This window comes from Rhipicephalus microplus, chromosome X (assembly GCF_043290135.1).
Source record: "Rhipicephalus microplus isolate Deutch F79 chromosome X, USDA_Rmic, whole genome shotgun sequence".
NCBI lineage: Eukaryota > Metazoa > Arthropoda > Arachnida > Ixodida > Ixodidae > Rhipicephalus > Rhipicephalus microplus.
In genome coordinates this window covers 153,531,610-153,556,713 of record NC_134710.1, presented here as the reverse complement: position 1 = coordinate 153,556,713, position 25,104 = coordinate 153,531,610, and the positions used below count along the sequence as shown (strand labels likewise).

General features: G+C 44.7%; 1 protein-coding gene across 3 annotated transcripts; it reads left to right on the top strand.

Moving 5' to 3' along the window:
• The first annotated feature begins 2,060 nt into the window (after window positions 1-2,060).
• Window positions 2,061-24,797, top strand: LOC119182953 (uncharacterized). Of its 3 annotated transcripts, none has more exons than XM_075878025.1 (4): window positions 2,061-2,621; window positions 13,604-13,759; window positions 19,600-19,647; window positions 22,912-24,797. In XM_075878025.1, the coding sequence occupies exons 2-4, from the start codon at window positions 13,606-13,608 to the stop codon at window positions 24,327-24,329; spliced, it is 1,620 nt and encodes a 539-aa protein (XP_075734140.1). In that variant the 5' UTR covers window positions 2,061-2,621; window positions 13,604-13,605; the 3' UTR covers window positions 24,330-24,797. The 3 variants fall into 3 exon arrangements, with proteins under 3 accessions (XP_075734140.1, XP_075734139.1, XP_075734141.1); XM_075878024.1 differs by lacking the exon at window positions 2,061-2,621 and adding an exon at window positions 12,045-12,198; XM_075878026.1 differs by lacking the exons at window positions 2,061-2,621; window positions 19,600-19,647 and adding an exon at window positions 12,045-12,198.
• Window positions 24,798-25,104: the final 307 nt, after the last annotated feature.

Here is a 25,104-nt window from a genome sequence, read left to right as displayed (position 1 = left end):
GCTGCCCAGACATAGAGTAATAATGTATAAAAAGTTAAGTGAGGACACTCCCATAAGCCCCTGCGGCTGATTTGGGTTCGCAGTGCTCCAAACGGTCGTTGGGAATCTTAGCAGCCTCAGAGATCATAGACCGCAAAAAAGAGATGTCTCAAGGCTGTTTTTTAGCGATTATAAATATTATGCAGCCTCCAAGACCACTTACTTCGCGTGCTCGTTTATGAGGCTATACTGTATTTATGTTTTTTACGCATCGTTTGCATGCATCGACTAGCTTCGTGTAAAATGCACCACCAGAGTTTCTGATGGAGGCGGAAATGTTGTAGGCTCGTGTGGTCTGATTTGGGTGCACGTTAAAGAACCACGGGTGGTCGAAATTTCCGGAGCCCTCCGCTACGGCGTCTCTCATAATCATATGGTGCTTTTGGGATGTTAAACCCCACATATCAATAAATTATCACCAGAGCTGCAAACCCATGATGCCTCTGTGTCTCTGTGCACACATTTTAAATAAAACATGAGAATTGTTGGAGGAGCGACAGCTTTTGTTTTCAAGTGATATTCTTGGTAAGCACATGGCCACTTTGTTAATGTTCGATGAACGCGGGTACGAAGAGATAGGCTCATTGCTCTGCAAGACGCGGAAATACAGCTGCCATATCATGAGTGTAAATTGCACACAAGAAATAAACATATAGGCAACATTATAAGAATACCCACAAAACAGTAAAACAGCAGTAAACGCACACATTCACACAGCACAACGCATCACAGCTGTAGTTACCGCTGCACTTGACCCCGGCATGAACCAAAGAAAAAAATGTTGGCCACGTTTTATTTGCCGCTTTTGAAATAATTTTCTCCTACACACTTCACATCGCTCTTTCACGAAAAACGGTCACAAGCAGTTTGCGCAGCAAAACAAAGCAATTTCAAGTACCATGCATGCGGTTAACGAGGCAGGAGTGTTTACTCAAAGATTACGCCCTAGCTTTTGCTAACAAATATTTTGCTAGATTCATCACTTCTCTCTTCTTGCGCTCATTAGAGCTGTAAGTAATATGCGAACGCCACTGTTAATGATACTAAGCATAACCGCACTTTTCACAAAGTCTTACACAAGCATTGAATTCGACTACATGTACCGGTACAAGAAACACCTAACAACGCGAGTTGCCACACACCTTCTTGAGCCAAGAAAAGATTTTTTCGCTAACGTGCCGCGCAGAATTCCAAACAGTTTTTTTTAGATGCGGAGCATCTTTTTGACAAAGCAGCCCTGTGTAAAGCTGTACGTCCGTGTCTCCATGCCAACGGGCCGCACCACGTTCCCCTCGCTGCAGGTGTTTGGGCGGTGCCAAGTAGGTCACCCCTACCCCCACAGTTCACGGTGACGTCACTCTCTTCATCACCTACGCGCGCTTTTCACGTATCACCTCTCTCTCGCTTCACCCTCTTCACCACTCGCAACATTCAAGCGCACGTCTAGGGAGCACTCTTCCAGGTCCTTCATATGTGATTAAGAGGACGCCGGAAAGCGAAGCTGCTTAGCCCACTGAAACATGCACCGTAACAATTTAGCATAACCAGACCGTCATTGGCGTTGCGAGGGTAAGCACAGCCGATCGCGTTCGCGAATGGCGACGTCGCACTTGCAACACCGACGAGGCGCGAGCCAGGGAAGCCGATAGCAAGCGTTGGCACTGGAAGGTCAACGACACCGATGAGGTGCGAGTCAAGCAAACCGATTGCGTTCGAGAATAGAGACGGCACGTGGGTAACACCGACGAGACGCGAGCAAAGGAAGCTGAGCGGAAGCGCCGACAGCCGAAGGCCAACGCCGGGGAATACTCAACGTCGACGTCATCACTAACGTCGACGGAAACGTCTCGCAAGCGCCGAGTGCCCTACGCCGAAGCACCCGCTCGCAAGCGCCGGGCTCCGCCAGCCGATGTGTAGGTTACTCACCGCCGGACGCAGATCGCGTCCGCGCGTGGCGACAGCCGTCCGCGATGCCACCAAGCCGACGCCCGCTTCCGACGAGAGATCCTCCAACGTAGCTTCGGTCACAGTTGCCGTGTGTGCGACTGTCTATATGGTTCGACCACCACCTGTCCAACGTCGGTTCTGTCTGCAGCTGCAAGGAGCGGGAGGTTGCGACCGAAGTGATTCGACGCGAGTTCAGCGCGGACCCGCCCGACTTCGCGGTCTTCGCCATTTTCAAGGAGTCGCTAACGTCGGGCAACGTTCCGATGATTTGCGTCACGCATGGTTACCGTTACCCGCCTCACCCACCGGAACTTCCTAGCTCAACGGTTCTTTCTGCGGCTTTGCGCAGGTGCTTACTTGTGCATATCGTGACAGTTGTCTGGTTCGGCTCTTCGGGCTATCGGGATATTCTCTGGATTTCTCGACCCGTCTACTAGGAATATCTGGTCAAGCAACGTCACTACCCTGTCGCTACAGCCACAAAGACCGAACTTTCTGCGCAAGCACGGACTGCGAGGACACCTACCGGAGACACTACTTAGGCTCAACACTGTGCTCGTGTAGCCACATTTTGGCAGTGGTGGTCGTGGCAGCAGGAAGTCGAGTCCACTGAGCAACGTTCTTCCTTTGCGCAGGTTGGTTGTGCATTAATTGCACCGCTGATTTTTGCTTCTACTTTTGTTGTCGCGACTGCTGCTGCCAGTGGTTATTCTGCTGTAGTCACTGTTACGTTTATATGATGCCGTCAAATGCTGAGCTGTCACGCGAAGTGCAACAGCTTCGAGCCGAAATTGGAACAGCTTCGTGAAAGTGTCTCTGCCATCAGCACTTTTTATGAAGAAATGAAAAAGAAGCATGAGCTTACCTCAGCTGAAAACAAGTCTCTTCAAAAATCAAATGATGAACTGGCTGCTAAACTGGCTGACATGGAACAGCGTGCGCGACTTAACAACGTTGAGATAAAGGGTGTGCCATTAAAAAGGGGGAGGATTGCGCCACCATTCCTCAGAAAATGGGTGATGTATTTGACTGTCCCATAAAAAAGGATGATATCGACGCTGTGCATCGCGTGCCAGCAAAAAAGGACACGAACATAATCGCGAGGTTTTGTTCTCGGGTCAAGAAGGATGAATTTTTGCGTAAAGCACGCAGGGCACGTCTAACAACCGAGTCACTCGGTTTTGCTCAGTCACAAGGTGCCAATGTGTACGTTAATGACCACCTCACACCCAACAACAAAAGATTGTTTGCACAAGCGCTCTCACTAAAGAGAGAAAAGCAATGGAAGTTTCTGTGGGTAGACAATGGTCGCATCAAGGTGCGAAAAACTGAGGACAGCCGAGTTCACGTCATCGCCAGCGTGCAGGACCTCTCAGTATTGAGAGAATAGCCACTGTTAATGACCAAAGCGACTGTTACCTAAAGAGAAAGATGGCAGACAAAGATTACGTGACACTCGAAAAATTATGCGCATTACTTTCCACGAAAAAGAATGGCTTGTCCTTCCTTCATCTCAACGCACAATCTGCGCGAAATAAAGAAGACCAAATAACCGCTCTTATTTCAACTGTACGCTCTGAACCTCATGTTCTTATGATGACGGAAACATGGTACAGGGATGAATCTGAGGTTCTAAGATCACCCGGCTATGAAACCTTCTTTTTGAATCGCCCAACAAAAATAGGAGGTGGTGTTTTGATGATGGCTAAAAACTCAGTAAAATGTAGGCTGGTTCACGAGTTTTCGCATGTCACTAATGATTATGAAATATTGACTGTACAAAGTGACGGTTTTGTTTATGGTGTTTTATACCGCCCTCCTAGTGGTAACAAGTCGAACTTCTTAGTATTCTTAGATACATACTTGCGTTGGGTTGGAGACACTGGTAGTACACTAGTTCTTGCAGGTGATCTCAATATCGACGTTGCAAAGCCATCAGAAAGTCAGTTAGAACTTTGTCAAGTTATTGAATCCAAAGGGTTTTCTAATGTTATCACCATCCCAACCCGCATTGACAAAAACACTGCGACATTAATAGATATGTTCGTTACTAACATAGAAGCTTCGAAATGTTTGTCCGGCGTACTAAGCGCACCCATCAGTGACCACCTTCCTATCTTTATGCTGATAAACGAAACCTTAAACTGTGCGCCAGCCCAACTCAGAGAACCGATAGTTATTCAAGATATTAATGAATATACACTGGCTGCATTTCGCAAGGAGATATCGTTAACCGATTGGTCAGGCGTGTATTGCGAGCAAGAACCTGAAGCCGCCTATGATATTTTCTATGACAAACTGATAAGGGTGTACAAAAAATGCTTTCCGTACAAACAGCTCAAGCATACGCGCAAAGCCAAAAAACCGTGGCTGACTAAAAGTTGTCTTAATGAAATAAAACGTAAAAATAAATTGTTCGAAAACTTTCTGAAAAACAAGAACGAAGAAACGCTTAAACGTTTCAAAGCCCAGCGAAATAAAGTAAACAGCCTGTTGCGTTACAAAAAGAGAACGTACTTAAACAGCATCTTCAACAAAGATGTAATGAATAAACAAGACTTGGCTTGGTCTAGACTAAACAAATTTCTTGGCCGTAACGTTGATGACTTCAGGCCTACTGAGCTTGTGATAGACGGTGACGTTATTTGTAAGGATGATTTAGCAAACTTATTCAATGACTATTTTGTATCTCCAGCAAAGGAACAGCACAATTCAGCTTGTACCACATATTTGTCTGACAGTATCTCTGAGAGCGCGTTTTTGGCGCCAACAACAGCTGGTAAACTTTCACATGCTTTTTCGTCTGTGAAAAACAGCACGTGTTGTGACGCATATGACATACAGATTAAGCCCATAAAACACGTATTAGATATCATTGCTGAATTATTAGAGCATATCTTTAATCTTGCTTTTTCCACCGGAATTTTCCCACAAAAGTTACAAGTTGCAAAAGTTGTTGTGCTGTACAAAGGAGGAGATAAAAATGCACTAAACAATTACCGACCGATATCTATACTTCCAGTAATTTCAAAAGGTCTGGAAAAACTAATTCAAAAGCGTATGGTTTCTTTCCCAGATAAGCACCACATCATCACTCCTTCGCAGTTTGGTTTTATCAAAGGCCGTACGACTGAACATGCTCTTTTAGAACAAAAAGAATTTATACTAAATGCTTTTGAACGCGAACTACACACTTTAGGCATCTTCGTAGACTATTCAAAGGCGTTCGACACAATAAATCACATTACGCTGCTAAAGAAATGTGCACACTATGGATTTCGAGGTGTTTTCTTACAACTCATTGAATCATACCTAATGTATCGGCAGCAGGAAGTAGTCGTCGGCAATTGTACCTCCAATTTACTAAAAATTTCAGCGGGTGTACCACAAGGCAGCATATTAGGGCCTCTGCTTTTTTGTATATACATAAATGATATTGTAAAAATTGACACGTCTGTAAAATGTATTATATACGCTGATGATACAACCTTGCTTCTTACTGCTGAAAATTATACAAACTTAATTAATGACGCAAATGAGGTACTGGCGAAGTTGGCCACGTGGACATGCGTTAACTGTTTAAAACTTAACACATCAAAAACAAAAGCTGTATATTTCAGGCCGAAAAATAAACAAACCCCTTGTCGTGTCCCATTAAAACTTGGCAGTTCAGAACTTGAGATAGTACAGCGTATTAAGTGTCTGGGAATAATTTTCGATCAACACATGTCTTGGAACGAACACACTGAAAAACTATGTGGCACTATATCAAGGATTTCGGGCATATTATCCCGGGTGCGTTTCTCGCTACCTAAGGCAGTTAAACTTCTCATCTATAAATCCCTGTTTTTATCTCACGTCAACTACTGTCATCTGGTTTGGGGTACGACAACTCTAACAAATATCCGCAAACTGCACGTCATACAGAAAAGGGCTGTTCGTGCCGTTGCAAATGCTCCATATCGCAGTCACACCACTCCCATATTTCACGACATGAAGCTGCTACCTCTACCTGAATACTACCGCGCAATGCTTGTGAAACGCTACCAGGCAGGATTAAAAGGCGACAACCTTTTAGGAACTATTGCACACCTAAACCACCGCAAAGTTCTTTATAACACGCGTTTCAATCACGCATGGCTTATCCCGCGCACGCGCACTAACTACGGCAAAGAAATGCTGCGCTTCCTCCTGACGTTTCACTTGAATGCCATATCGTCTTCCATTTGAGTGACTGTTCTGATTGTAAGTGTAGTAAGCGTATGGGAACATGCCCCATATTTTTTTTTACTTTGGTGCTAATCTTGCGATCGTCTTTTCTTGCATCGTTACACTCTCTTATTGATATCGTATGTGTAAGGAAATAATTACGGTCATTTCTTTGAGTTTATTACTTTTCAATCTTCATGCTTTATTATGCTTATGCTTTATTATGCTTATGCGTATTATTCTTTATGCTTTATGCTTGCTCAAATTTTTGTACATTGTCGCTGCAATAAAAGTGTTGCCTATGCTGCCCATTTGTAAGGGGTCGTGGTCCCAGTCAAGCCCATTAGAGGCTTTTTGACCACGGCCCTCAGCATCCCGAATGTTGAAATAAAGTTCAAAGCTTTGCAAAAGCCTTGGTTCTTCCAGCATTGAGGAACCAAATAAAAGAAAATAAAAGAAAATTAGAGAATATAATAAAGCCGATTATGATGCAATTAACAAAAAACTTGAATCTTTTCTTGACAATCTGCTACTACGTTCTTTTTACAGTCGCTCAGTTGAGGAAGACTTGGTTCTTTTCAAGAAGAAAATTTCAGTTCTATTAATAAAACACGTGACGTTGATAACAATTACAAATGATAAAACTAATCCATGGTTCAACAAGCCTTTGCGCAGACTTAGAAACAAAAAAAAAACGGCTCTATAGGTCCGCGAAAAATTCGCGTTCACGGACTTCTAGCAATAGGTACGAGGAATGCTTGAAGACATATTGCCACAAAATGCAACTGTGTAATATAAATACTATTCCTAACATCTGCAATCACTCCTGAAATATAATCCAAATTCTGGAAAATAATAAGTCCTGATCGCGACGATAACTTCTTTTCATTGCTCATTTTGCAGACACTGATTGTTCTCATGTCTTTAATTCATTCTTTCCATCCATGTTTACTAGCGACCGTGACCATCTTCCGAAATTGTTGAACGCGATTACTCATTCATGTCACCAATCGTTATCACAATTGAAGGTATATCTAAAATATTAGAAAACGTGGAGGCGTCATCACCTTCTGGTATTGATGATATCAATTCTAAAATAATAAAGAACACTGTCATATCTCTGGCACTATCCTGTTTCACATTTTTCGGCTGTCGTCGCTCACTGCAGGAATGTTGCCTTCTGAATGAAAGACGGCGAAGGTAGTGCCAGTCCATAAAAGTGGTAGTAAACGTTCACCTGGTAATTATCGTCCCATCTCCATGACGTGCATATGTTGCAAGATGCTTGAGCATATCATAGCTTCTGACATTTATGCTCATCTGGAATCTAACAATTTCTTTTTCTATAACCAGCACGGGTTCCGAAAGGGTCGTTATTGCGAGACTCAACTTTTTGAGTTCACCACCAACCTACATTCTAACACGAACAGTAATCTACAGACAGATTGTTTATTTCTTGATTTTGCAAAGGAATTCGATCGTGTTGCTCATTTTCGCTTGATTTGAAAACTGTCATCACTAAAACTAGATTCACTCACGCTAACATGGCTCAGAAACTTCTTAACTAACCGCCAACAATCACTCTTCATCAGTTTGTTACGTTTCCTCTGGTGTTTCACAAGGCAGTGTTCTTGGCCCCTTACTTTTCCTCATCTACATTATTGACCTGCCTGACAACTTATCCTCATGTATTCGTATATTTGCTGATGACAGCATTATCTATCATCCCACACGCAACAGTTTTGATCATATAATTCTCTAGAAGACCTCGAGCGTATTAATGAGTGGTGCAAAACATGGCAGATGACACTTAATGTATCCAAATGCAAACTAATCACTATTAGTCGCAAGCGTGATAACTCTAATTGTCAATACACAATTGGTAATAGCATTGTAAAACGCACTGACGTTTACAAATACCTAGGCATGAGCTTAACTTCTCCGCTTTCGTGGTCCACACATATCACTTTTATTTGTTCCAACACATCAAGATGATTAAGTTTTCTGCACCGAAATCCACACAGTGTTCTCTCCGATGTACGTAAACAGGCTTATCTTGCTGTAGTACGTCCTCAACTTGAGTTCGCATCCTCCATTTGGTCACCACATCAACAATACCTCATAGATAAGTTAGAATGTATACAGAACAGAGCTAGTCCATTCATAGCGCGTAATCACAGCTACCCGTCCAGCGTAGCACAGATTAAACATAGTCTTGCACTCGAGCCACCGAAAACTCGCCACGACATTTTAATTTTGTCACTCTTTCACAAACTCATTCACACCAGCATGATGCCATCTGTTCACCTTAATCTAGCACATCGAACTTCGAGCAGACTACACAACAGCTTTACCTTATCACGCATGTACGTCAATACTAACGCTTTCAACCCGTCGGCTCTTATATTCGTTTGTGGAATGATTTGCCACATGATTTTGCATCAGAGCAAGACCACACAAAGTTCTGTCATAAAAAAGTATTTATGCACCGAGAACTGCTGCTATAGGACTGTTGCCGGTGGTTTTTTTTTTTAATCCTCCTATCTCCTGCTTTTTTTTCCTTTTTTTGCATTCTGTATTTTTATTTAGGGTGAACTCTTTTGTCAGGTCAGTGTTTTTTTGCGCTATTGCAAGGTTATAGTTACCATCAAAGTATCTTTTTGCATTTATTTCACATTCACACCCCCCCTTCACATATTGTAGTTCACTTTTTACTTTTCTGTTATGTATTGTGCTTACATTGTTTTCACAAGTTGAATTGTTCAATATATATATATATATATATATATATATATATATATATATATATATATATATATATATATATATATATATTCTAACATGTTATATAAATGGAAAAAGTACGAAGACTAGGTCAATTCGTGCACTACCCATATTTCCCATGCTCGCTGAAGCACCATGCGTTGTAGCTGCCGTTGACAAACACCAGAGTTCCCTCTAGTGCATATTTAGCACACTATATGCGATGGTTCATGATTGTTTTATTGTGATAGCACCTAATTAACAACGAGAGCAACTAAGTAAACATGCACTTGCTAAGTAACCAAGTTTCTTGTGGCGCGGCCACAGTAGATGAACACAACCAGGCTCGTGCGTAGTGACGGCGTTGATAAGAAGCCCCCCCCCCCCCCCCCCCTTTCGTGGGCAGCGCTGGCTGGTACTAAGGGCTATAGGTCGTGTGTAGACGCTGGCAGCAGTTATGTGTAGAGCGCATCTATATGGGGACGGCCGCTTCAAGTATACTTTTGGCGCCGTTTTTTTTTTCGTTGTTGAGAGCGCAGCTCGTAGAAGCTCCCAGCCAATGTGGGGGCAAGAGCCGCGCGCGGATCGTTGATGAAAAGGCGTCGGATCCACCAGTGAATTATTCGGTAAACCACCACATTCTTTTCAGGCTACCTTGTTGGAGTCCATCAGCAGCACAATAAATATTTAATTAGATTTGGTATGTGTGTTTTAACGTCCCAAAACCACCATGTGATTATGAGAGAAGTCGTAGAGGAGGACTCCCGAAATTTCGACCACAAGGGGTTCTTAACGTTCACTACCTGTAGGTCAGCAGTCAAGTGCCTTAATATATAGCCACTACAACACCGCGGTAGGGCATTGCCTGTTAGCTCTCATTAACTCATACGGAACTGGGAAGTTAAACTGACAACCTGGAACATTTAGCTTTAGTTCTATAAGGAAACGTTTGTCCAGATATAGAAACGCTGGGCACGCTGGTTACACTAAGTTCATCAAACTCCTTCAATGAACATGAGAAGTTTACTTGCGGGCAGCTCTGTATTTAAGGGACACTTAAGTGAAGACCGTGATTTAGGTTGATAAACCCAATGTACTTTGAGAACTCTAATGTTACAAGTTTCACCAGCCTTAGTTCATTATTAGATGAGGAAATTAAGATGCAAGTTTCACACCGATATTTTGAGCCGATATCTCCGCACGTGACGTCACTAATTTCAAAATGTATTATACGTATTTTCGCGACATCGGCTCGATGAAAAATTTTTATGATAGGTTCATGACACCACGAGTGACAATGTAAGTACTACATATTTACTGATTAGGAACTATGCACGAACCAGTAGACCCCGTTAAATTTTTCTACGTCATGGTGTTTGATGCGGAACTGTAATGATGGCGTCTCAACCCACATTTTCTTTTCCCGTGTTTGCTCGCCTACCAAGCTTCGTCTCGCGGTAAGTGTGGCGCTTCTGGGATCGAGCAAATGTACTTTACTAATAACAAAAGAAAGTTTTTGTTTCTTCAGGGTCCCGTTATCACATTAATCTGTATTGTCATCAATACTTACAATAGCTTACCAATAGCTTACGCCTGCGTATGCAGACATGCGAATTGTAGCGTGATAGATAACTTGGCGATCTGCTGACGGATAACGCGAATAAGAGTAGGCGCTGCATGCTCAAAAAGGAAGCTGGGTTGCAGAAATACTGACGGATGAAAACACAGCGAACACTGTATTACGAAGCATTTCCCTTGTTTCTTATCGAGAAGACATGGGTCACAAGGCATGCACTTGTTGCTACTACATCCTGGCACAGCACATCGCTTCCGCAGGTGCCGACAAAAGCACTCAGCGTAAATGTAATCCGAATCGTTCCACTGCCCATCGGACACTTCACTTATGATTGATTGATATGTGGGGTTTAACGTCCCACAACCACCATATGATTATAAGAGACGCCGTAGTGGAGGGCTCCGGGAATATCGACCACCTGGGGTTCTTTAACGTGCACCCAAATCTGAGCACACAGAGCTACAACTATTCCGCCTCCATAGGAAATGCAGCCGCTGCAGCAGGGATATGAACCCGCGACATTGGGTCAGCAGCCGAGTACCTTAGCCACTAGACCACCACGGTGGGGCTCTTCCCTCATAACGTTCACCAGCGATGAAGCGTGCCTCACAATTCGGCGCACAGCAGAGAATGCAAGCAAGTGCGGGAGTCTTAAACGCGTGAGGGGTTTGTCATCCCAGACAAATTTTGCGAGTGTGCCTCTTGATGCACTACAAGGGCTGCCCTGAGTAATAATAGCATGGCTAGAAGGCGCTAAAAAGAATTTTTCTAGCAATAAAAAACTGCCATAAATAATTTGCTCATTACACCTACATAATATTGTTCAAAAAAAAATGTCATTTTTGTAACCATAGGGATTGCTTCGTCTTTGAATCAAATTTGGTTTTTCACTTTTATAGTGTTTGTTCCCTCCAAACATAGTAGCACTTAAATCACAGCTCCCATAACTTCTCATGCTGATGTCGCCAGCAATAGCTTCTGAGCCACTTTTCGCCCGAACTAGCGCAACCTATTTGATTACATCTTGTAGGGACCCCGCCGCGGTGGTCTAGTGGCTAAGGTACTCGGCTGCTGACCCGCAGGGCGCGGGTTCGAATCCCGGCTGCGGTGGCTGCATTTCCGATGGAGGCGGAAATGTTGTAGGCCCGTGTGCTCAGATTTGGGTGCACGTTAAAGAACCCCAGGTGGCATAAATTTCCGGAGCCCTCCACTACGGCGTCTCTCATAATCATATAGTGGTTTTGGGACGTTAAACCCCACATATCATTACATCTTGTAGGGGATACCATGCAAGTGCGCATGTAATAGTTGCCCCAAAAGTGCATTAAAAAACTCTACAAAGTCGCTTTTTTAGCTTTAGCTTCACACGACTGGCGTTTTTCGTTTCTTTTTTTGCGTGATGTCAACTGCTAGTACCACACATGCCATGCTTTTTATCAAGAAGGCGTGCATCAGATGCAAAAGATGCGTGTCATGCTATGCGACTGAACCGCGAGCACGAGGGCGCCACTGGGGCGTGTCGCTGTGGTCGACGTAATCAGATGCTGACGCTAGATTTGAAGCTAGGCTTGGTTTTCGGGAGGCCTCAGTGGTCACTGTTTATCGTCGCCTTTCGCTTCAGCCGTAAGTGCTACCGCTGTTTTGCCTGTGGAAGGAACACAAACGTAAGTGGCACTTCTCTTCTTCTTTGTAAGATGGTTTCGTGAACGTAGAGGTAAAAATAAAGGAATGTGTAAGGATATGTATCGAGTGAAGCAACGTCCTGTAACTTCCTCCAAGCTGCAGAGGTAGTCGTTGGACGCTTGTAGTTTCTTCACGGTTCCAGTGCCTGCTAATAATGCTTGAGATTGGCATTTTGACTAGTCTTTGGGCGTTTTATACTAGCCGATAAACTTTCCCGCCTCGTACATGGTTTGGGGCGGCCAATATACCTCAACGCCACCGCAGCACCCGCCATTGTCGCTTATCGGCTTAGGTGTTCTGGTAAGCTCGAGGAACATTGTTTGGTTACCGGTCACGGCAGCCGAATAACAGGAGGAATATAACGTGCAAGAACACCAATCCGCTTTGGTGCCCTTTCAAGAACTCGAAGTTGTAAAATATGCTGTAGAACGCCACTACGACGCGGCATATTATATTGTGCTTTTGCGACTTGTAAATAAAAAAAATGATCAACGCATCGAAAATAACATGGTTTGTTTCGAACTAGGCGTAGCCGTAATTAAACAGCTACGTAAACTGTGTTGCGGCCCACAGAAGGGTGACAGTCGGGGGGCTCTTTCGTTTGCGATAAGATTGATTGATATGTGGGGTTTAACGTCCGAAAACCACCGCATGATTACGAGAGACGCCATAGTGGACTCCGAAAACTTCGACTACCTGGGGTTCTTTAACGTACACCAAAATCGGAGCACACGGGCCTACAGCATTTTCGCCTCCATCGAAAATGCAGCCGCTGCTGCGTTTACGATAAGATTAAGAGATCTGCCGTAGTGCTTGATTTTCACCTCGCAATGAACCACTCAGTGTTGCGTCGTTGCGCACTGAGTGGATGTTCGTCTTGAATGCAGTCTGAATATCACATGCATACAGAGGCAGACATCGCCTGCGTGGACGCAGCCTGTAGCCGCCACTTCCAAGGCCCGTAACTAGGGGGTAGGGGAAGCGGATCTAACACTCCCCAAAATTTATGACTGTGCGTAGCGTCATTGTGGCATCGGCATTAGCTTTTTTTTTTGCAAGAAACAGCTGTAGCGAAGTGATTCAGACTGTGTGAATGCATGCAAACTCGTTCTGGAGAATTGTCCACCATTGCATTGTAGCGGTTATGGTGCTCGGCTGCAGGCGCGAAGGTCGCGGGTTCGATCCCGGCCGTGGCAGTCTCATTTCGATGAAGGCGAAATACTAGAGGCCCGTGGGTGCCAGTGTGCGTTAGAAAACGCAAGGTAGTCCGTTTCCGGAGCACTCCACCACAGCAACTCTCATTACCATGTGATTTTGGGACGTAAAACACCAGATGTCCAAAAGAATTATTCTGGGGAATGACATGTTATTACTGATGAATCACAGGCATGATGGCCAAGCGAGTCAAGGAAGCTAGAATGGACCTGTCCGAGCCTTCGGAAAGCGATGGAGCCACATCGTCTAGTTCCAGCGAGCGGAAGGAACCAAAAGCACCATCTCCAAAGATGATCGATATGATAATCGATGCTATGAATAATCTGAGTAAGTGCACGTCCTCTCCTCGCCGTGTTGCTCTCGTCACGTATATTGTAACGAGTTTATGAACTACCTCTCAGCCTTGTGCTCGCCTGTTGTGTAGTGAAGTCTAACATTTGACACCACGTTTACTTACTGGAAATCTGTACTGACCACTCCAAGAGGGCCGCTGTCGTTGTGAGCGTTTACCTAAAGAATGCTCCGGGCGTAAATGTGGACAGTTTCGCTGTAAATTACAGCCAATGCCTATTCGACGCTTTCTATAAAAATATCATTACATGTTGTCCTTGAAAACAAACTTGTCAAACTGCCCACTCTACCAACAAGCATGAGCAAAAGTAATTGCATACGAAACCAGAACGTTTAAGTTCCTGCGAGCAGTTTCATTTGGCTGACTATATTATCTTCACATATACTAGTAAACCGGCTTTTGTAAGCACTGAAGTAGAAAGTGCCATTGGAATATGTTACAACCCTTTGGTTGCCACAGTTTAGTTTGATGTTGTCGAATAGCTGCGCACGTCGTGTAACCAAACCTCCCAAAGCAAGCACTGCATTAAAAAAAAATGTTGGGCAGCGCTGTCCGAGCAACAATTTGCGTATTGTCGTTAGTCGAGGTGAAACACAGTACTGCATGCTGTTAAGTGTTCTGTGGTGTAACAAGTCTGAAGGTAGCGATTTTGAGATCTGGAAGCCCATTTAACTTGAGTCAACCATCTGGCCGCTTAAGCTTCTTGCACTCACGGTCACCCCGTTCCACGGCTGTATCATTTGCTTGTCGTTCTACTGTCGAACTGTTAACATTTTCTATGTCGGCAAAGCTAGCTGATGTAATGACGTGTTCTTTCTTTCGTTGTTTTGTTTTATATATCTACCAAGGGCACAGGTGCCAATATACGTGCGTGGTATTGATATGAAAGAGTAGGATAGCAGGTCTGCATACTGTGGCTGGACCTACTCTATCGCTTTACAAATGTTGGTGTGGGTGGAATAGGTAGAGGTGGACGTCATTTGCAAGTCTTTTTTTAGTGTTTTTTGTTGCATTGTGTGCAATCATGACTCGTAGATGTGCCTGATTAACTGCAGTTAATCTTAGCTATTAAGGGCAGCATGGCCCGGTAAAACCTAGTTAACCAAGCTTAGGTATTTCAGAGCCTAATTAGCCCTAAGCTAGATTTAAGATTCTAGTATGCCCAGCCATGCAATGTCGGCAAAATGGTACGAGCTAAGCTGTTTATACATACCTAAGATCGATCTATAATTAGGGATGATTAGTATACTTAGCTTTTTAAAACCAAATTGACTTGGGATTCAACGTAATCTATACCAAGCCACAAACAAGTAAATTAGGCGAAGTGAGCTATTTATCTTATTTAGGATGATTAAGCTATAACTTTATTTCGTTGACTTGAGATGCAAGCTAATGAGGTCAAGCCTCAAATATGCCACTTAGGCTGATTAAGCTAAGTTGTCAAAGAAGTGATTCGCAATTGAATCCAGTTGATATCTAGTCAATAGTTGTGTCTTACAATGTGAGCATTTAGTGGCATCAGCGTGTGAACGCACGTGGGCCTAGTTAGGTCAGGACAAGTCGAGTACCGACCAGCTCTGCTCTGCCAAGCATTGAGCGACTCATTGCAAGCTGCGAACTTTTTTCTGTAGTCACAAACGCCTTCAGATGGCTAGACTTCAATGACGATATTTATAGCGCGAAAACAAAACGATGGCACAGAGGCAAGGACACGAAGGACGCGAGCGTGTCCTTCTTGTCTCTGTGTCATCGTTTTGTTCTCGCGCTTTAACTATCGTCATGCCACACCAACTAGCCCAAGCTGCCACACTGCTAGACTTCAGTTACGGCAATAAATAAAGATTTAAACGAACCCTTTAAACTAACCTTAGGAATTTACACAAACCAAAGGGTTGTGGGTTGAGTAGAAAGGTAGAATCCTTCTTTAATTGAGAATTTACTCCTGCCGTTTCATTGTCGATTCTCTAGCTCAGACAGACGAATTGGCCATTTTGCGACGCTGGCGTTTACTTGCAAGCGTATGCTGGTGTTACAAACGTGTGGCCTGCTTGGCTTATGCGTATCAGACGTCTGACCTGCGTGATGTCAGCGCGAGGCATGAGTATGTGTGGGGCCAATGCGAGGGAAAGACCACAGGGGCTCCTCAAACGTCTCAGCAGTTACGAGGCCTCTGGCAATTATTGCACTGTAACCTAAACCAAGGCGCCAATGAGTGCAACTAGATGGCCAGAATGACGCGGCTGTTCACAACAATTACCGGCCACGATTGTCTTCTACGTTCGCTGATGTATACAGTGCACGGCAATCGCAGGCTTTCAAAATTAAAAACAAAACAGGCAATACTCTGAACGAGCGGCTTCTGGCGGTGAGGAGGACAGTGTTCGGGACGTGTGGTGACTGCATCCAGTAAACAGCAAAGTCTGTGGTTCACGGTGGATCTGATAAAGCTCTACGCTATTTTGTAACACACGCCCGACATCTTTAGTCGCTTCGCGTGGTGTATCAAGTGAGCATAACTGTTTTCAAGATATGACAAGCAGTGTTGTGCCGGCATCACTAAGAACCACAGACTGAATGCCTGTCTATACCAAGTGCACACACAATGAGCCCTCGCTTTTAAGTCGCCCTCACTGCCAATAGCCACGTACCAGAGTATTGCGTTTTAATTGGCGAGCTATCTCTGTAGGTGAGCTATGCGCACAGTAATTCCAAGCGCAGCCTATACCCACACATTTGAAGTGAAGTATTACGATAGTTGGTATAACGACGCTCACTGACTTTGAGAGTATCGCAAGAATACGGCAACTGCTCTTTTCCTTGTCTGTGTTTCGCCAGGGAAAATTCATTACTGCGCTGACACTTTCAGCATACGCTTTTTATCATGATAGATTGAAAGACACATGCAGAGAATGATTCATGAATCATACTCTGCTTGTGTCACGTTTGCCTCACAAAAACCACGTGTATTGAATATGTCACCCTCGTGCTCGGAAGGCTTTTTTACCGTATCATTCCGCCCACTCTAAAATAGTGAAAAAGGCTATTTCTAGTACGAGCTTACAATTGGCTCTTACCAGGTTTTGCCAGCAAGTTCTTGAAAAAGATTCAGGATGCAAACATTCAGGCTCGTGTCTGCGGGTTTTCTGTCATTGGCGTTAACGTCAGTATGTGAAGCTTTGTTGAGAAAAATTTAATATGACGACACCAGCGATTCAGTCACAAAGGAAATAACACAGAAGCGCCATCTTTTCATTCCGCATGTACACAGAGTGGCTCATTCATTGAAGAACGTAGCCGTTCGTTTTGAGGTTCCTGTCGTGTTCTCGGCACCTCGTAGGCTTTCGCGTATTTGTGCCCGTTCATGTGGCGCACCAAGTGCTGATTTTGTTAGAAAGCACGAAAGTTTTTGAATTGTTTGGTTGGTGTTGTCTACTTGATTCTACTCAGTTGTGGCAAGGTGTATATTGGCCAGTCATCCCAATGTATAAATTATCGCTTAAGGAAAATGTGCTGTCAATGAGAAGCGGCACGAATTCACATTTGTCGTATAATTGTAAGGAGTGCTCGTGATAACCGCTACTGAACTGCACGAGAATTTTGTGAAGCAGACAAAACGGCACGTGAATTGGCAGAGGCGACGTATATTAGGCGATTTGGTGAACAATGTATCGGTGTTTCGTTCCTGTCGTTGTATGATAATGAATTTGCTTTTTTATCTGATACGTTGTGGTTATAGTTGTTTGAGCTTTTCGTGTGGTTTTACGCATGCGTGAGGGTTTCAGAACATGAGCTTCGCTTTATTAAGTCAGCTGCGAGTGTGCCCTTTTCCATGTCTTTTGTTTCGTCTTTAAAGTTTGCGCCAACCATTTTTTACACAACTATCCCTGCAGCATACGTTACGGGGCAAAATCCAGAGTGGAAACATGATATAGTTTTTGCACCACCACCAGTGGAAACATGCGAATCGCACAAATGCGGTTGAAGGGCCACTCATTGAAGGGCGCCTGTATTTAATAAGCAGCGAAAGTATAAAGTGAGCTACTGCGTAGGCTCACGTGTTGCCTCAAGTTCGCGTATGGTTTCACTGATTCGCAAAAGGAACAATTATGGCGTTGAGGGCCATGCACAAATGAACTGCAAGAGGCATTCTGGGATGGTTCGAAATGGCTAATGTTACGAGCATAAGTGTTAAATTCCTTACGGCAGGGTTGAGGCATGCATCTACGAGTTTCGGGAAATTTCAATGCGGCAATGGGCTCTTCGCTCAGATTCTCGTATTTCGCTCGACCATCCGTCTCAAATAGTTAAAAAGTTCGTTATTTATTTCAGTAATAAACGTCTTCCACCACATTCGAGGCCCTGCAACACTTTGATTTGATTGATCGATACGTGGGGTTTACCGTCCCAAAACCACTATATAATTATGAGAGACGCTGTAGTGGAGGGCTCCGTAAATTTAGACTGCCTGGGGTTCTTTAACGTGCACCCAAATTGGAGTACACGGGCCAACAACACTGCCGCCTTTATCGGAAATTCAGCCACCGCAGCTGGGATTCGAACCCACGGCCTGCGGGTCAGCAGCCGAGTACCTTAGCCACTAGACCACCACGGCGAGGCACCCTGCAACACTTTACCAAGTAATAGTCGAATGGATTTACTAAGAGCCTATTGCCTGAATTGTCGCCGAAATTTTTTGGAATTCGTAATGTATGGGCGGAGTTTGGCATTTGTCGCACGTTTCAAGCGCGTTCCATCTCCTTCCCTAAAAGCAAGTGCGCTGATGGTTGCGCCAGGACCTGAATGACAAGGGGGGCAAAAAGATGCGTTTCACCGTCACCACGCGTCATGACCTTGCGCGCTTTTTTTTGTTTTTGCTCTGGGCACGTGCTTTGCTGTCAGTGTGGTTGCGAGCTGTCGCGCGGGTATGTGATGGCATCACGCGGCGGCCACGGTAACTTTGCAACTCACGATGCTCAAGTGAACCAACGTGACCATGGTATTTGGGCTTATAACATTGGCATTTTGGATATACGTCATCATTTGTAGCGAGATGAAAGACCAACAACTAGATGACTGAGAATGGAAAATTCTAGGTTGCGTGCCATGTTTCGCTCACGTGTTCTCTGGAGCTTCAACTATTGATCGGCACTGTTTTCAGACAATACGAAAAAGGTGTTGCAGGGCCCCTTTAAAATGTCTATTATTACAGAGAAATGAAATATGAAGACAGTGACCAAATAGTTTTCTCTATATATTTTTTGCAGAATTTCGGACACATCAAGCACCTGATAGTGATGTTTTCTTCCATAATCAAATGACGAAGTTCGATTTGTCGTTACAGTGTTTTCCCATATCCGCACTAAACATGAAAACTTTGCAATTCGTACACCCCTACTTCGACGACGCTTGCTTACAACTTTCGTCTGTAAACCTTAACGTTTACTTGAAATTGTCATTCAGGATTTACCTTAAATTGTTACTGTGCTTCAGTTGAAATGACTGTTTAAGCAATTTTTTTGGTGACGTGATTCAAATCAATCTTGCAGGAATTAAAAAAGGTTTGCTGTGCCCCACTTCCTCCCCCTCTACCCCACTCGTGAACTGATGCGCAAATGGTGCGCTTTTGTTGGCATTTATGCACAACATTTTTGGTGGTGTTTTCCTATGAAACAGCGCAACTAGTAAGAGTACTCAAGTAGCTAACGTAGTCCCTTTTCAGGGATGACAGGAAGCCGTAAAGTCTACCAACCATGTTTTTTGTTAGGTCGAAAAATACGTTTCATAGAATTCTCAAGTTTTTTTTTTGTTCTTGCAGATGACAGACGAGGTGCATCTCCCGTCTATCTGAAAAAATTCATTCTAGGTGAGATACCTTTTAAGATCTACATAGTAAAGACTTCTTTATCTGTGACAATCTTGTCGTAAGTATTCGAATGTGTACTGCCACTCTAGGCCTATCGAGGTAACTTTCATGATTTGTTGCGGTGCTGATTACGAGACGAAAATGAGACAGGCTTCAGTGCAGGTGGTGCGCACTCACATCTGGCTTATTCACATCTTGCAAAGAATGAAACATCAGTTAATAGACAGATAGGATGGTTAGGGTGAAAGCGGGACACAGCAAAAAGACTAGATGAAATCAAAGATAATGCACGAATATGGTACATATCTCTGTAATCACAGACATTTCGGGAGATCAGTGTATGTCAATTTCTAGAAATTTAATTCTGCCTAAGTTAAAGGTAATGAGGGTTTCTGACACATTCATCGTTTTAAGCTATGATGCAAAAGGCTTTCTTTACCTCTGGTATCTTTATCACCACCACGTGCTAGCAACGTGGTGCCCTGGAACATCGACCTGTTTGATCATCGTTTGCAATATGCCGCATGGTGACCTGCTCCTTACAATTATGAGCACGTGTATGTGTCCCAGGAGAGTGTTCATCATTACAGCGTCCTGTCACCCTCTGTTTTTTTTACCGTTTGTTGGAGGTATACTGCATATAAAACTCTTCGCACATTGTACATGGGGTCTGGTGGTTTGTTGATTCTTTGTTCTTCGCTCGGCTATCGTTCACTGCTTTGCAGAGCCTTTAAGCTTATGAGGCGCTGAAAACAAACACGGTGCAACGTGCTACTTCACCAATGGTTTTCGGTGCAGTAGCGCAATGAATGACAAGTCAACTATCGCTGCCGCAGACGTCTTCGCAACACTAACGCAGTTTAAGCATTTCTGCCCCTGACCTAGGAAGTTTGGTGAGCGGCACTTTAAAGAACATCGTCCTCTATTTCCCGTATAATGTTCTCGATTATGTTCATCTCTGACAAGGTTTTGCTCACTCTTGCAGAAATACGATGGCTTCATAATTCATAACTGAAAAATTCATCCTCAGGCTATGCTCGTTCCAAAAAACGATCTCCTGCACGCAGCTTACGTTCATCAGGCCGGTCAAACTCCTTCAGTGATGTAGTCTTGAAGGTGCATCACGTTTGGAAATCTGGCTTGAGGTTGTTCCACCAGAGGCTGGTCGTACCCGCGTTTTTGAAAAGCGTTGTTCAGTTTTTGACATATTTCAATTCGTTTTGCATGCTTTACCGTTTGCCACGCCGAGATATAGCCCGTTTCATCGCTGTCATCCACTCCGCCGGATATTGCTCTAGTGGCATCTGTGACGAGAGACACTAGCGCACATAGGGATGGAGGAGGCAGCCGATCGGATGAGTTCATGATGGAATAATTGGAAGCGCAAGCCAACGGGACACAAGAGGAGAAACAAACAAGCGCGAACTTCGACTGGTTTATCAGTAACCTCTTTAAAGTTTTTACTAATGGCTGCAGATGCCTTAGAGAGGTATTGTTGTTGAGTGAGAACAACAAAACATTCTTCCTTATCAGCAGTAACAAGCCTCAGGCTATTAGACACAAAGAACGAAATAATCGGGCCCAGTCTACAGTGTACACCCGCCCTCGCATTCTTTTTGGACACCGTTGAAACACATTCTTTAACACAATGCAAACTGTCCGCTTCCTGAACTCTCTGTGCTACTGACCGGGTCAAGGCAAGCTTCTCAAATCCGTCAGGGGTAGATGCCGGGCAAAACGGATTTGAGAAGCTTGCTTTGACACGGTCAGTGGCACAGAGAGTTCAGGAAGCGGACAGTTTGCATTGTGTTAAAGAATGTGTTTCAACGGTGTTCAAAAAGAATGCGAGGGCGGGTGTACACTGTAGACTGGGCCCGATTATTTTGTTCTTTGTGTCTAATAGCCTGAAGCTTAATACTGCTGATAAGGATGTTTTGTTGTTCTCTCTCAAAAACAATACTTCTCTAAGGCGTCTGCAGCCATTAGGAAAAAATTTAAAGAGGTTACCGATAAACCAGTTGAAGTTTGCGTTTGTTTCTCTACTCTTGTGTCCCGTTGGTTTGCGCTTCCAATTATTTCATGATGAATTTGTACCAACTAGCCCGCCTGTCAACCCTACTGCGATCAAATGAGTGTTCAGGCATGGTTTATAGTAAGGTTCGCGATGAACTTCATGGGTGAATATAATAGTGCAACAGCACCACCAAGTGTTTATTTTGAAGCAACACTAAGGCAGGCTATCAGAGCAGAGGCCGGCATTAATTGTAATGCATAGTCTGCTCAGAGACCACATGGTTCATCTAGATGTACATAAGCACGGGTGTAAGCCTAATGTAGTAATTTTCTCATCGTCATTTCATTTGTCATACCTTCGTGAGCCATTGTCAACATTTTAGGTTCTATTCGTTGTGAGCGGCAATGGGAATTCCCCCAACCGCTCTTCTTTTCCGCCCATCAATCTGACCGCCACTTTTCAAAGCTGCGGTGAAGGAACCAATATATATTGCCAGCTTCAAGTACCATATTGACAATATCGTCTATTTAGTGTGAGTTATTTACGCCATCTTCCTCACCTAATCCTTACATTGGCGTGACGCCGTTATCCTCAAGCATAGGTTCCACGCACTGGCGGTTGACGTGCTTGTGGTCAGCGAAACGTCTTCATTGTGAACATGTCACCTCAGGCGCACCTTACAAACCGTTCAAAGAGGGCTTCATGTGTGCAAACTTCAAGTACCAGGCCGGTGCTAAATATTCCTGCGTTCATTCTTGCATCTAGGTGCAAACTTCATGTACCAGGCCGGTACTAAATGTTGCTGTGTTCATTCTTACGACAAAATGGCCGTCCTCAACGAAATACCAGTGATCAGTTGCTTTGTATTAGAACACCAAGACAAGTTTCTTCGAAGCCTCAGCCTTTTTTTATGGATGCTAGGATTTTCAATCTGGAAAGGACTGGAACAATGTTGATTGTAATTAGGTTAATTCAAATGATCTTACTGGTCGTTGTCATTAGGATCACTGTCCGTATATGAAGGAGGACCGAAAGCAACAATGCTGATGTGTTTGAATCTAGGCAACGTTAAAAGGCACCACATCGCCGCGTAACCCAGTGCACTGCTAAGGAATTTTTGAATGCTGTCGTTGCCTTAGGAAGTCACATTATTCAACCTTATCTTGTCTTCCAAACACCTTGTTACTAGATTTTATGTAAGTTAAACTTACGGGGCTTTCCATTCTTCAAATGAATTTTAAATTTTGCAGGCAAGTATCCCGAAATCAACACACGGCTGTTCAAAGCGAAGTTTAAGAGGACTTTTGTTAAGGCCCTGGAGAACAACATTTTGGTGAGGACTAAAGCAACAGAACATGCTGAAGGAGTAACCGGGAGAGTGAAGCTGGCGACAAAGGTGAAACCTCGCAAAAAAGTTATGCCTGCAGGCTCACCTGCAAAAAAACGACCGGCTGCAGGGAAGTCAGCAGATGTCCCGAAAATGAAAGCTAAAGAAGCTGAGGGTGGAACGAAGAAAGTTGGACCTGGCGAGGCGACGGCCAGAAAGAGGGCTGGCGGAGAGATGAAGGCAGCCAAGGGCTCTGGCGGAGAGTCGAAGGCAGCCAAGGGCTCTGGCGGAGAGTCGAAGGCAGCCAAGGGCTCTGGCGGAGGGACGAAGGCAGCCAAGGGCTCTGGCGGAGGGACGAAGGCAGCCAAGGGCTCTGGCGGAGGGACGAAGGCAGCCAAGGGCTCTGGCGGAGGGACGAAGGCAGCCAAGGGCTCTGGCGGAGGGGCGAAGGCAGCCAAGGGCTCTGGCGGAGAGGCGAAGGCAGCCAAGGGCTCTGGCGGAGAGGCGAAGGCAGCCAAGGGCTCTGGCGGAGAGGCGAAGGCAGCCAACGGACCTGGCGGAGAGGCGAAGGCAGCCAAGGACCCTGGCGGAGAGAAGGCCAAAAAGGGCACCGGCGGAAAGGTGCAGGCATCTAAAAGCGCTGATGCGGAAGCGAAGGGTCGTGAGGGTGCTGGTGGGGAGTCGAAGGCTGCTAAGAGCACTGTGGGAAACGCAAAGGCCAGGAAGGGCGCTGTGGGCGAAGCAAATGCCAAGGCTTCGACCATCGGTAAGACGAAGACTGGCGGGATGGCTACTGGCAGTGGAAAGAACCGAAGTGCTGCTACCGCTGACAGCGAGAAAGTAAAAACAGGTACTGCCGGTTTGGCGAAGACCAAAGCGCGTGCAGCTGGCAAAGAAAAAACCACGGACAAAATCGTTGAGGCTCCCGAGTCCTCCAGCGATCAAGAAGAGGCGGCCAAGTGCACCAGCGAAGACGAGGAAGAAGCTGCCGCGCAGTTCAGCGAAGGGCAGGAGATGGCGAATAAGTCTAACACCGAAAGCGAGGACGATGCCGAGCGCTCTAGTGAAGATGAGGAGGAGACGTCACCTACCACAAAAGGAAAGAAAGAGCACGAAGATCGCAGTGAAAACGAGATGGAGGATTGCTCTAGCGAAGGTGAGATGGAGGAGCTTCCTAGGGAAGGTAACATGGATATTCCAGCTAACGAACGAGATGGCGAATCAAGTGACTCGACCTCAAAAAAAGGTAGGCACGGCGAAGAAATTTCTGCCACTGGCGCGCAATCAAGCACGGATAAAATAAAAGGTGCGAAGACGGTGAAGCGCCGGGAGCACGTATAAACTGTCGAAAAATTCTGTCTGATCCCGATCCTCCACAGCAACAATCAAAACCAGCACGTCGAGGGACGAAATAAAACGTTAAGCCACATGTTCTGCACGCGGTTAAGCATTTTACCACATGTTTTAACAATGACGAGGACAGCTTTTCATGCGGCGGCGCCAATTCTTTTGGCTTTTAAATCATAGTAAGGGCACTGCTGAATAAACATCTGGTTGGAAAAATAAGTTTGCTGCATCTTAAGAATCCTTCGCTTTAGCAGCATGCCAGGAAGTGCAACCATGTTTGGATGTGTACGTCATTCCGCGTGCGATTTCTTCTCCGCGCCGAAACGCATGCACGATCTGCTGGCAAGACACTCCTTTGTATGCAAGGAAGCAGCGGTGTATAGTGGAACAGTGCTCATTCATTATGCGTTTTGTAGTTTGAACATTTGCTTTTACCATAAAATAAAGCAGTATTAAACACTATGCACTAAAATTACTAGTTCCTTAATCGGCCCATATGAATTATAGAGCTCAACAGAAGTCATAGCGAGGTCACAAGGACGTTACGGTGGGATGTGCGTTGTAGTCTATTGTGCTCTGCAACATCTATGACGTTAATGGAATTATCCAGCTAGTCCAAGTCGGAATATTTCACCCCACATCAATAGTTGAAGCACCAAATACTGCGCGCTATCGAGTGCCATTGACCACTGTAGACCATAACGCTGTTTTATACAACGCAGTTTAGCTGTTATGCGCCCATTTCGTTCCAGTGACCATTTTCACTGGT